Source organism: Bacillus rossius, chromosome 17 (genome assembly GCF_032445375.1).
Source record: "Bacillus rossius redtenbacheri isolate Brsri chromosome 17, Brsri_v3, whole genome shotgun sequence".
Taxonomy (NCBI): Eukaryota; Metazoa; Arthropoda; class Insecta; order Phasmatodea; family Bacillidae; genus Bacillus; species Bacillus rossius.
Window position 1 is genome coordinate 26,157,733 of NC_086344.1, and position 12,933 is coordinate 26,170,665.

The following is a 12,933-nucleotide window of genomic DNA, read 5'->3' on the forward strand; positions in this document are numbered from 1 at the left end:
CTTCGGCTTGGGCTGATATATGTAGCGAGTGGACTGCCATTGGGTGCAACGAGAGTTCCGACATGGCCTGAGTGAGTTTGATTTGCATTGGTTCTGTTGAGCGCATGGCAGCTGCGCCGTAACGTAGATTTAGTCAGTGTCCTTCATTTTGTATTCTGTTTCGGCTCGCTGTCTCTAAATTTAGTTTATTTTATTATGTTCGTATTGCTTGAAGGTCACTGCGAGAATGTGTGATCCACCCCCGGCCATGTCGGCTTCCAGTATCTCGGATCCCTAAATTGTTTTGTAAATTTCAAAAAAAAAATTTTTTTTTTGGGTAAGTTGTTTTCGCCTTTGTGCAATTTACTTTCTTGGCGCGGTTAGCGTCTTGCGCGATCTATACTGTGACTGTTTATGATGAAACCTGTTTGAGCCGTTTTCTTGTTAATTGGTGATTTGAGTCACTTCTTACTGTTACTTTCCTATTAGATTAGGGTTCGCGTGACGTTTCTGCCCTCGTTTTCTTGCTTTGTGCAGACTATTGGACAAACTAACGCTTCCTGTAACATAACTTTGTACATTTCGAACCTATGTTAATCATGTTCTATGAAGCTTTTTCTATGGAAACGTGTGTAATGGAATACACTTATGCCCTTTTTAATTTTTTTTTTTTTTTAGCTTTGGCACCACTGTGCCCTGTTCCAAATTTGACAGTAATTTGGACGGATGATTCAAAACTTTAAAACACGACAGATGGCAGCACCTGCGGATCGTCGCGGAGACGGCGATGGGCCAGGTGCAGGGCGGCCATCAGCTGCGTCACGTCGTGCGTGGCGACGTAGGAGACACCACGTAGCAGCTCGTCCACGGTCACCTCCCGCGAGTACGCCGCGCGGCAGTGCTCCGCCCACGCCGTCGCCATGTCTGCGCCACACACCACCACCGGGGACACTACATGGCCGGTGCAAGGTAAATTGGCGCCCTAGGTGAAAAATATTAATGCCCGCCCCCCCCCCCCCCCCCTCGCCAAGGACACCCCCAAAAAAATTTTCCTTGCCTCAAAATACATCACGTAAGCCTAATATTCTGTCGACAATCGAATGTAAACAGGCTTTTTTTTTTTACTTTTTTTACTTATTACAAATCATAAACAGGTCACCGTGGACTTTAAATAATTACTTACACCAATCAATATAAGCATTCCAAACTGTTACAAATATTCCATTTTCATCTAGTTTCGATAATCGTCAAACGTGTTGTATCAGCTGTTGTGTGTGGTGCTGCGCCGCCCCCAGCTACTTGGCGCCCTAGGCGGATGCCTAGTTCGCCTGTGTGGACGTGCCGGCCCTGCCTACGTGGTAGATCATGAGAAAACAGGTATTCATTCATGACTTGATGTAAGCTTTTGGACATACGCCACTGCTTAGCACAATTTCTTCCACAGACACGCATGTGCTAAGCAATGGCGTGTGTCCAAAAGCTTACATCAAGTCATGCACTCCCATTGCACAAATCTTTCAAAGACAATAGGTATTTATTTATTTATTTGTTTAATATTTGTCGCATGCCTACCTACAGCTTATGGCCTTGGGGTGGCAGGCACGATACAAACAAACCCAGATACATGCATGCAGACAGAACAAAACAATACATAAATACAAGACAACAAAACAAAAAAAACAATACACACAACATGCAACATTAAAAAAATTAGTAAATAATTTCTTTACAAATGTACAATGTAGGAAATAAGAATAACAAAAAAATAAATAAATAACACCGGAAAGCATGTCATGACACCGAAATGCGCGTTAAAACACCACAAAGCACTGCAATGCAAGCTATTATCATGGAATTAAGTTGAATTCAAGCAAAAATTAATTCAAATCATAAGAAAAAAAAAAAAAAATGAATCTTTTAAATTTTTGAAATTCAAGGACCGTCGTTATTTCCGGACAAAAAAGCTGTACCAAAGTGCATGGATCAGAAAAGTTATTCAATTTGTTGTATTGTGCATCTATAATAATTGTATTAATTTTAAACTATAAATGCTCGCTAATTTATTTTTATTGTTCTGAATGTATCTGTTTTAAACAAATTTACTCAAAAAAATATTTTTTTTTGCCATAACAATACAATATATAAATTTTACCACTATTATGGTAAGTATTACACAACAGCTTCAATAAAAATAAAAACAATAACACCAAAATCCTCTATTAAAAAAAAAAAATTGGACTACAAATCAAATCATTAAATCTTGTCTCTCATCACTACTTGTTCCTTGCGGCAGGGACAGATGGTGTGTCACACTCACGTGGCGAGTCGTGGGTTCAATTCCAACATGATTCCCTGAGTGCGGTTCAACGCCCTCTGCGATCTCGGGAACTCCCGTCGCGCTTCTCGCGCTGTATCCCTGAGAGCTAGGCTGCCTTCTCGTCGCGCATGGGGCGACTATGATATCTGAGCGGTAATTGTAACGTTATTTGGGGAGAAATGAAGATTAAGGTGTAATGCAAGTCCCTTATGTGCTTTCATGAAACTGTACCAAGCCTTTCAGTTATAAAAGTTACTCTGAAAAATATTCTTTTTAGCCATTTTCACTCTTCTAAAAATGTAGTTTACAACAAAATACGGTAACAGAACAACTCATTCGCCCACAGCGGAATTCTAAAATTCGTTTCGTGAACAGGTCCCACTCAGATATCTTGTGTTGTTTCATCGGAAGCTCCGCACACACACGTGCTCTTAGAGAGGATACCGGACTAGAAGCACCCGCGAGCGTAGCACTTATCGCCCCGCCTTGCTAACAAAGGTACACCCTTAATTAGGTGTGCCCCTTTAAGGGGGAGGGAGAGTTATCAAAAGACAACATTTTGGTTTCAAAATTTTCACATAATAATAATTTTTTATAATGTATGTAATTTTAAAAAATTTGGCTTCATTGAAGCACAGTACATAATTTGGTTCTTTTGTCACCAAGAACCATGAGAACATGAGATACAAAATTTATGGAAAACTACAATAAAAATAGCTTGATTTTTAATTATCTTCTTGACAACACTAGGATTAAAGTACCTTCTTTCAACAGTCATCAGAAAACTTCAATATATACCTTAACCAAGATAAATTATATTTTGTACAGAATCATCACAAGTTTCAACCATTATGAAAATGATGATTCGCATTCAGCTGATTCAGTCTTGTTAAATTTTATTTCCTATTTTGTTGGTTTAATCTCGAACGTGTCACTTTTATGAAAATTTTTAATTAAGTTAACTTTATTTGTATTGATCAAGGAACGAACGAAACACCATTATCGTTTGAATCAATCAGTAAATTAAGAAGTGATTTTTTGATGAATTTTGAAATTTTTTTCCTGTAGGTACTTCCAGTTTAATAATTACAGAATTTCAAGATGGTTGCCAAAACGGGCTAAAATATGGTGGCCAAAATGGCCGACAAAATAGTGTTTTTTAATGTAATAAAACATACTGCACTCTACAGGCTAAAAATGAAACTAACATGACGGCAACACACTCTAATAGGTGATGCTTTACTACCTTCAAATTAAAAAAATTACAAATACGAATATGTGTGTTCTTTTTTAATACCTTTTTAATTCTCGGTCTGGTAAATGTCTTCATGGCCATGCGATCAAAGGCGTACATATGTTTTCCAACCCAGAGGTCCAAATTAATTCGGTTACAATGTATTTTATATAAAAAAATTAATTTTAATATGTCAATAAGTACCACAATAATATTAACACGTAATGGAACATCGACCTTACGTGCATGACAGTGTCATACTGGTGCTCTCTAAGAAAAAACAGAAACAAAATGTCGGTATCGAAGATGGCGGCTTCCAGCAGAACAGAAAAACCAATATGGTGCCCGTGATGTCATCCAAGATAGCTGCCTCTAGCAGACAACAAGATGGCGCCTGTGTCGCCAGAATCAAAAAATGTGGCTGTGATGTGAGATCCAAGATGGTGGGTGTGATATTAGAATTCAATATTCTGGCCGTAGCGAAAAGTGCAATGTTAGGGGATTGGGGCTCTCGATGCCAATATGGTGACCATACCAAAAATTGCAACGTAACTGGGAGTGGGTTGTTCGATTTGAAGATGGCCGAACTCAAGATGGCGACTGAGGTCAGGGTCAAGGTCCAAGGTTAAGGTAAAGATTATCCAAGATGGCTGCCATGACATCAGGGCGGTAAGTCATTAAACCCATCCACATCATCCACAACCTGGAACCTGTTTCCGGATAAACATTTATAAACTACTTTTAAGCAACAATTCTTTCTTACGACGCTTCACCGAAAGTCATATTTTCCATAGCGTATAATCAGTATTTGGCAGTGTGATAGGCTCATTAGTCCTACTATTACTACTAAACGATGCTGATACTTCCTTATTGCTAAGATAAGTATGACGTATTTCGGAAACATTCAGACAACTTCTAATTTATGACCTTTGGGAAAGTTAAGTTTGTGTGTGGCATCGTCACATTCAGTAATCTTGGCTGTTTCTTGATTTTCAAAGTTTTCCTTTGAACTAGTATTGTGCATATTCCGAACTGCAAAAAAGTTCAAACAGTTCTTCAGTATATTTTTGAATTTTCTGTATTAAAATGATCAGCACATATTACATAATGTATTAATGAACAAATTGAAAGTTCTGAAAGCTTATCGTTTCCACTCCTCAAAATCAATTTGAGACATCTAAAATGAGAACACATTTTTCTTAAATTTTAATCTGTTTGTGCCACATACAATTTTCCATTTTAATTTTTATACACAAAGGACAGTGTTGCCTTGCAACATGTTTTGGTAATAAAATTAAATATAAACTTTATTACCAAAAATTTTAGAATACTGCATTGTAAACATATTTGTTTATACTAATGTATTTTATAAGTAAAAAAAAATCATTTTATTATAAGGTACTCTTTTTTGAACATTAGCTATTGTAAAATATTCCATTGTAAAACTTAAACAAACAACTGATACACATGCATTCACTGACATGTAGAGAGGTTTACAAATCAGTGACTCGTTCAAAAATTTAAGTGTTGTTTTAGCATGTGTGAAATGTGTAAAAATATGATCGTGTAAAACACAAAAAAATAATCTAACGTCAAATGTTAGGACTAAATTAATTTACCAGAAACATTTATTGAAAGCTTTCAAACTAACAATAGTTATAAGGAAGGAAGTGTTTAGTACCTACTGTTTAGAATCTCAAAATAAGTTTTAAGTCTTCCGTTTTAATTTTTTTTAGATTAATAGTTTAATATTTTTGAATATAAATAAATATTGTTTATGAATAGAGGTAAACAAAAACAGTATTCAATGAATTTTAAACTGTTAAATCTACTTTAATTATTTACAAAAATTAATACTTACTGTGATGGTTTTTTTAGGCTAGTCTATCCACTAGATTTTTATTTTTTTATTTTTGTACAAGACAAAATTTTGAACTTGTTTGTCTTACACTGATGCACTAACAAAGTATGTTCTCTGTTTGGTAAATAAATTCACTCTATTTCACATAAATGTTTCTGACAGTGACTCATAGCTATTGACATCTTAATATTGTAAAAATACTCATTTAGCTCCATTATAGATAATCAAAAATCATTCATTATTTAGTAGATTTCTTAAGCACATTTAATGGTAGAATTCTAGATTTTTGTTGAAACACTTACCAATGAAATATAACTTATGTGAAACATATAAAGTGGGTAATAATTATTAAAATTTTAAAATTTAACTTTTAAATTATTAAAATTTACAATAAAAATTAACTAGTGTTCACACAGTTACTCGGTTGTAGTCAAAACGAAGAAATTTAAATTATGTGATTGTTGTAATCTAATTAAATGATATTTTAAAGTAAAATGTGGAGATATTTAATAAAAAAAACTAAAGGATTACATACATTGATAATTTACATTAAATAGTTTAGGACTTACATCGCATACTCGCGTCAATTTTTTTTTACACTGCATCTATCCGATAAATAATGTAAAACGAAAATACGCAAGTAATAATCCACAACCTAATTGACCTTGTTTCTACCTTACAAAAAAAATGGAATATTGATGTGCCTTGTGAACTGTTCCTCACATTCAGACAAAACATCTATGGACATTTATTATCCTATATAATGTATAAAACTATCAATGTGAATTAAAGTTTTAAATAAGAAAGTATGTATATTTAACTTTTCATAGTAAAACCATAACTTAGAGCAAGATTGACTGTAGGCCCGATACAAAGTTTGTAGGAGCTAATTTTCACGTTAAAAGTAAACGTTAAAAAGGGTACAAAATCCCAGCCGAAGATCTCAGTGGCTGGCTTCCCTTGGGGTTTCATCGTTCTCAAGGCAGAGGTAAGGAAAGCTTCTCTTCAAGGTCGCCTAACGGTGCTGATAGCAGCTGCTGAGATATTAGAACCAGCAAGACTTGGGATAGGGGAGGAGGGTGGTGGCATGACTGGGCTGGTTAACCTAGTACGGCTTAAGACCGCTAGGGGTGCGCACTGCCGATACCCAGCGATTGAAGCAATCGCTGCGACGGAGCTTGCTACTACAACAATTCTTCTTCGAAACAGGCCAGAAAATCTAACCTGGACTCACGTCTTCTATACATCATATATATTCAATGACAGTAGTGACTGGCCGCTACAAGTATTTTTCTCCTAGAAGTCACTGGCATTTAGTATGGAATTCCTTTTTAAGACTGACTACAACTTTAATAATACTGTGAAATATACACTGTGTTATGGCCTTCGAAAATCCCTTGTTTTGTGATCTCGGCCTTGAAAGATGAAAAATTTTAAGTATCAAATGTTAATAACATTTTAATGGGACAAAAATTGTTGAAACCAATATGGTGTCTTTCGAATCCTCTCCTCCCCTCCCCCCCCCCCCCCCCCCACCACCCTTCCAACCCAAGCCTCTGTGCACTGTGCCAAACCATACAACATAAAAACATATAAACTCCAAATATGTTGCAGGTATTTGCCCAAATATAATGAATGAAGCAATGTATCAATAAATGTATCAATGAACTAGCTGCCTGACCCGGCTTCGCACGGCTATACTAATGGAAAAAAATTAAGCCACATCACCCATTTACAGTAATGGTAAATTAAAAAAAATTCAGTGAAAATTTATTACAATGCTGTATAATGTACAGGAGAGAAAATGAATAGCACCGATGGTTTCCCGACTCGTGCACGCAACGTACAACTGATGTACCCGTACTTCGCTACGGCAGTCTACAGGCAGATCACTCTTGCACCGCTCATTATACATGCCCCTCCTTGTGGGCACGCCACTGCCGCGCGATGCCCGTTGCCATGGAGACGCAGAAGGCATGAACAATGCAAAATCCTGTTCTCATGCAGACAAAGTACCCACTGTTGCCTGGTTTTAACCATCCATGGGATCCCATTTTCGGAAAATGTCATCCTGCGTAACATAAGGTACATTACTGTGAAGTTTCAAGTCTGTAAAATATATATACATGAAAAAAAGGGAAATTTTTGATATTTAAAGTACCCGCAAAATTTCAACGATGATGAGGACTGCACTAACAAAGCCGTTGCCATAGTGATTTCCTACCAAAAACTGGAAATTTTGATATATTACGCCCCCGAAACTCCCCTTGGGATCGGATTTCCGCAGAATCCGTTCTTAGTGAGCGTCTACATCACAAAATGAGTAACTATGCTAAATTTCAAGTCAATCGGGTGTATAGTTTTAGAGATCTCGTGATGAGTGAGTCAGTGAGTGGTATTTCGCTTATATATATATATATATATATATATATATATATATATATATATATATATATATATATATATATATATATATATATATATATATATACATATATAAGACTTCTAGTGCCTGCGGCATTGTCAACACACACTTCGTACGTGTACTGCATGTTGTATCTAACCCCCTCCAACACATTTGATTCTAAATTGGACTTTTAGTAAGGATCCATAATGTTATTGATAATATAATATAGCCTATAGCCTTCCTCGATAAATGTACTATCTTTGAATATATATACTGTATAGAAGTCGCCAGCCCAGGTTAAAATTTCTAATACGGTTTTGAGGTAGTTGGTTAATTCACCGCCGCAATCGCCACCATCTCTAGGGCATCGACTTGTGGTGGTCCCTAGCGGACAAGTGTCAAACTCTTCAAACACCCCTTCCCCCTCTTGTTGAACGACATTGAGCTACAGTGAATGATAGGAGGGGGTGCGGGGAATGACAGCGGGCAACAGTGCTGCTCTCTAACGTGTAAATAACAACTAAGACGATACAGGGCGTTACGGCAGCGCACTGCAGCGGTGAAGTTCCCAAGCTGCTCATCATACGCTTCTGAAAAACGTAGAGTAAATCCTATCCACTCGCGACTTCTATACAGTATATATATTCAAAGGTACTATCCAACACTGAAAGAATTTTTCAAATCGGACCAGTGGTTCCTGAGATTAGCGCGTTCAAACAAACAAACAAACAAACAAACAAACAAACAAACAAACTCTTCAGCTTTATAATATTAGTATAGATAAATCAATGAATGAATCAATGTATCAATGAATAAATCATAAATCAATGAATGAATAAGAGCTCAAAATCTCGCCGACAGCGAGGTCACTGGAGAAGACGAGGAGGGAAACAGGAGCAGTGATCCCAACTTCCACGCACACCCATCAGTAATTGCATTCATGTACACAATATAAAACAAAAGCAACCAAAAATGACACAATTAAATAACACTCATTAATATACTGTAATGAGCAAATCAGTCCATTAATTTATTTGAAAATCGGTTGTTTGCAAAAAAAAAAAGCTAAGCTAGGTTTCAGAATTTATATTCATGTTTAGTTCAACTTTATGCTGTATGGGCTACATAGGTTTCTCTGTTCCCGTTAAAAATAAATAACGCTACGTAATTTCATAACTGGACTTCTAGTTCGTAAATAACTACGGAAAATCAGTGATGCTTGGCAGCACAGCATTCGTGAAATGCATGGAAGGAGGAAACGGAAATACCCCGAGGAAACTCTGTGGCTCGCGGAAACCACTGCCAAGTTTCTTGCTTGCGAAACAGGAGACGACATTGACAACTGTGGCCTTGGAACAGTAACCGAACTCACGTTGTTTAGAAGACAAGTACCGTATTTACTCGCACATAGGTCGCCATCGCACATAGGTCGCCATCGCATATAAGTCGCACCCATAATTTGAGGTCTTGAATTTGGTATTTAAGATTCCCCCCATATAGATCGCACCGGTAATTTAATGACGCGAACGGCCGGCGCGCCGTGCACGAAAGAGTTAACGGGTACTGTAAAACTCCGCTACTACGAGAGCTGATAATGGCGTGATAAATTGTTGTAACAAGTACTCGTAATAACCGAATATAGAAAATTGAAGTCAAGTTAGATTCCTGACTTCTTAAAATGTCTTAATTGCAGACTATAACTCGAAAACAGTGCTTTGTATTGAAAAAATGCACAGAATAAAAGATGTAGTAAATTTAATTACGAATAAAACAGGCCTGTCATGATTTTTTATATCTACAGCGGTTTTCGTTTTAAAAGTGAGATTGGTCTGACGCGTGAGGAAGTTCCCGACATAGATAAGATAGTGGCTGGGGAAACCATTGCTTCTCCCCTTCCCTTTTTCTACTTGTTTGCCATCCAGGTGCAACATCGCCCTTCGTTTACCATTTTTTTTGTGTGTTTGATTTCTTGATATGAAAATTCGCTTGGTTAATTAACTATGCGTACATTGTAAATAAATTTGCCTATACAGTACACTCCCTATTTAACGCGGTTGTCGGGGGACATAACTTTTACCCGCGTTGTTGCATAACCGCGATGTTTCGATGTGACCAAGGTCAAAAGGCATAAAACACCGCCTGTGTTCTAATAGGTCGGCAAGCACGCACAGTATAGATAGACGGCCCACCGTTGTGCGGACTTTGCATCCGCAGTTTTCACTAAACGCGGGTGAAAAAATAAAAATAATAAATTTTAAAGATAAATATTAAATGTTGAATTGTTTTTATTTTTCCGCGTGCCGCGCACAGTTTGTCGCACGGCCTACGAGCGCGCCACACGCCGCCATACACACGTGCGGCACACAAGCTGCTGCCATTCTCGTGGTGTCAGCCACAGTATCTGCTTCGTCAGTGTCCGTAACAAAGTAAGTGCAGTGTGTGCGGTTACACACGATTCTGTGGTCGAAGTCTTCTAAAAAGAAAGGCCGTAGTGATACTTCAAACCGAATATGAATCGCAAAGTACCGAGTTTGATTGACAAAATAAAAATTCTATATTTACTTACAGATAGCTTGTCTTTTGCAGAAGTAGGCCGCAGATACAGGAAAAAACTATTCTAGCATTCGTACAATAAAAAATAAAGAATCGTCTATCGTGTCAAGTGGTTAAACTTTATTATCCATGCTTACAGTAAATTATAAATGGTCACGTGTGGGAAACAAAAATTGCGCCAATTTAATTTTAGCGCAATCAGTGACGCCGTATTAAAAACCGTGTTAAACCATGTCTTTACTTATTTCACCAAACACTGTGTCGAGTTGCTGAGTGTGTGTTGCTCGGATCGGCAAGTATTATATTCCCCAGCCTCTGGTTAAAGGTCGGGAGACCGCTACACATAAACATTTCCGGGAATTGTTTACTACCTCACGGCAAACGTGGTACAGTATGGTTCACGTAAGTATTGGACCACTGGGAATTCCTGGGCAAAGATTAAAAATACGCTAGCTGATTTACTTTACCATTTAATGTTAAAACATTATACCAAAGTAAAAAGATGAACGTGTATAATACAATGAATTACCCAATAATATAACGTCTGTAGGTTTAAGTTGTAACAAAACATTTATATACAGATGTACCAATTATGATTCTGGAGTGGAATTTTAAACACCGGACTACCTGATTTTGCCTTGTACGCAGGGACGCTGCTCAGTCAAGTGACTCATGCTCTGCCTGTGTGCTGCGTGAACACATTCCCTCCCCCACTCCCCCTCGACCTGTTTCTGCCCGCTCTAATCTCTACCTCTCTCCATATTCTCGGCTCGCCTCTCCCTACCCAGCGCTTGCCGACAACCAAGCCTATCCAACATCAATCCCCAGCCTAGTCACGCTGGATAATGTTGCTGAACGGTGGGCTTTATCAGATCCCCTGCTTCATTTGTGAGATAAAGCGACGTTAAGAACTAGTCTTTCAGAAAATATCACTGGGCTGGATTGGACCATAATTTGAAAACACTACAAGATAGAGGAATAATGTACGGAGATATCTTGTTTAGAATTTCACTGCGGACATTTTCTACGCCTAGGCTTTTTTCTGCCCGATGCTTAGTTTGTTAGTTACAATGCAAAATTATCCTAATCGGCTATCAACCATTTATTCCATTATTATTCATTTCTGACTGGGGGACATGGTTTGACCCGCGATATACCCGATTCCGCGATCAATCGGGGCGCGATATACCGGGAGTTTACTGTATCTATATACTGTAAACTTCTTTTTCGCATTTTAAAGCAAAATATTGCAAAAAAAAATTCCTCAAAAATTTAAAAAAAATTTTCTTCACATATGGGTCGCACTTCATTTTCCCCCCATAAAATCTGGTAAAATTGCCGCGACCTATATGCGAGTAAATACGGTAATGAAATCACTGCAAGTCTCGACAACCAGCATGCAAAAGGCGGCGAGGTCTGTCGTGTTGGCGAGGTGGCTCACCCGCGAGCCTGGACGGCGTGAAGCCACTCTTTGTGTCGATGTACATTGCTGTGCCCTCCACGCCGCCGCAGCAGCGCGGGATCTGCACGTCCACACACAGCTGCAGGCTGGAATCATTTCAACACACAGCTGCAGGCTGGAATCATTTCAACACACAGCTGCAGGCTGGAATCATTTCAACACACAGCTGCAGGCTGGAATCATTTCAACACACAGCTGCAGGCTGGAATCATTTCAACACACAGCTGCAGGCTGGAATCATTTCAACACACAGCTGCAGGCTGGAATCATTTCAACACACAGCTGCAGGCTGGAATCATTTCAACACACAGCTGCAGGCTGGAATCATTTCAAACTTCGTATTTCATTCGCATCAAGTCACAGCTCTATCAACAAACTTTTCTCAAGTGTTACATACATTGTATGTGGCGATCATAATAATGTGAGGCACATTTACAAATAAGTTTCAACTGGTTTCCTAATTTGTAAGTTTTCACTGCCAGTGTAGTAAATCTTTCTAGAATATAATTTAAAAATATAGGTATGAAAGAATGAAAATATTATGATTATTATCACTACAATCATCACAAAAATTACCATGCAGGGCCAACACAAAAAATTGTTCTTAAAAATCATAATTATTATCTAAAAAATCAGTTAACAATGCTTGGCTTTATAATTTTTACAGTATTCCAAGTCTTTAATAATTAAAAAAACCAAAGAATTACCAATCCTGTTAAAATTAAATAATTAATAGTAAAAATATTTGTCAAAGAATTTTTATCTTACTTTCTCATTAAATGTTGACACCATTCTTGTTTCCATATTTGTAAGATTGCAAGCTGATGTTCATACAGTCAAACCTATATAACAAAAACCTGAAGGGACCATAATTTATCACTTTGCAATAACGAGATTTCAATGATTACAAAATTTTATCATAATTTTTATATTATTTCTAAATCAAATTAAAACAAAGGTAGATTTTTTTTTCCATCTATTACACAGATAACACAACTTAAAAAAAATTGAATAGGCCTATGCTTAAAAAAAATTGCGCACAGTTTTATACAGCACCAAATGTCATTTTTTTTTTTTTTTTTTTTTGTATTGTAAAATACAATTTCAGGATGGCTACACC

The 12,933-nt window shown here is 37.4% G+C and overlaps 1 protein-coding gene across 4 annotated transcripts in view; it reads right to left on the bottom strand.

Moving 5' to 3' along the window:
• LOC134540853 (DNA repair protein RAD51 homolog 3-like) overlaps positions 1 to 12,933 on the bottom strand; it is a 99,356-nt gene that overhangs the window by 80,966 nt on the left and 5,457 nt on the right. For all 4 annotated transcript variants that reach the window (XR_010076523.1, XM_063383851.1, XM_063383850.1 and 1 more), the window contains exons 4-5: positions 11,793 to 11,899; positions 743 to 903 (exon numbers count right to left, since the gene is read on the bottom strand). Coding sequence is in view for 3 of the 4 variants with exons in the window: in XM_063383851.1 (XP_063239921.1) it covers positions 743 to 903; positions 11,793 to 11,899 (268 nt within the window). In the remaining variant the exon portion in view is untranslated. The remainder of the gene's footprint in view (positions 1 to 742; positions 904 to 11,792; positions 11,900 to 12,933) is intronic.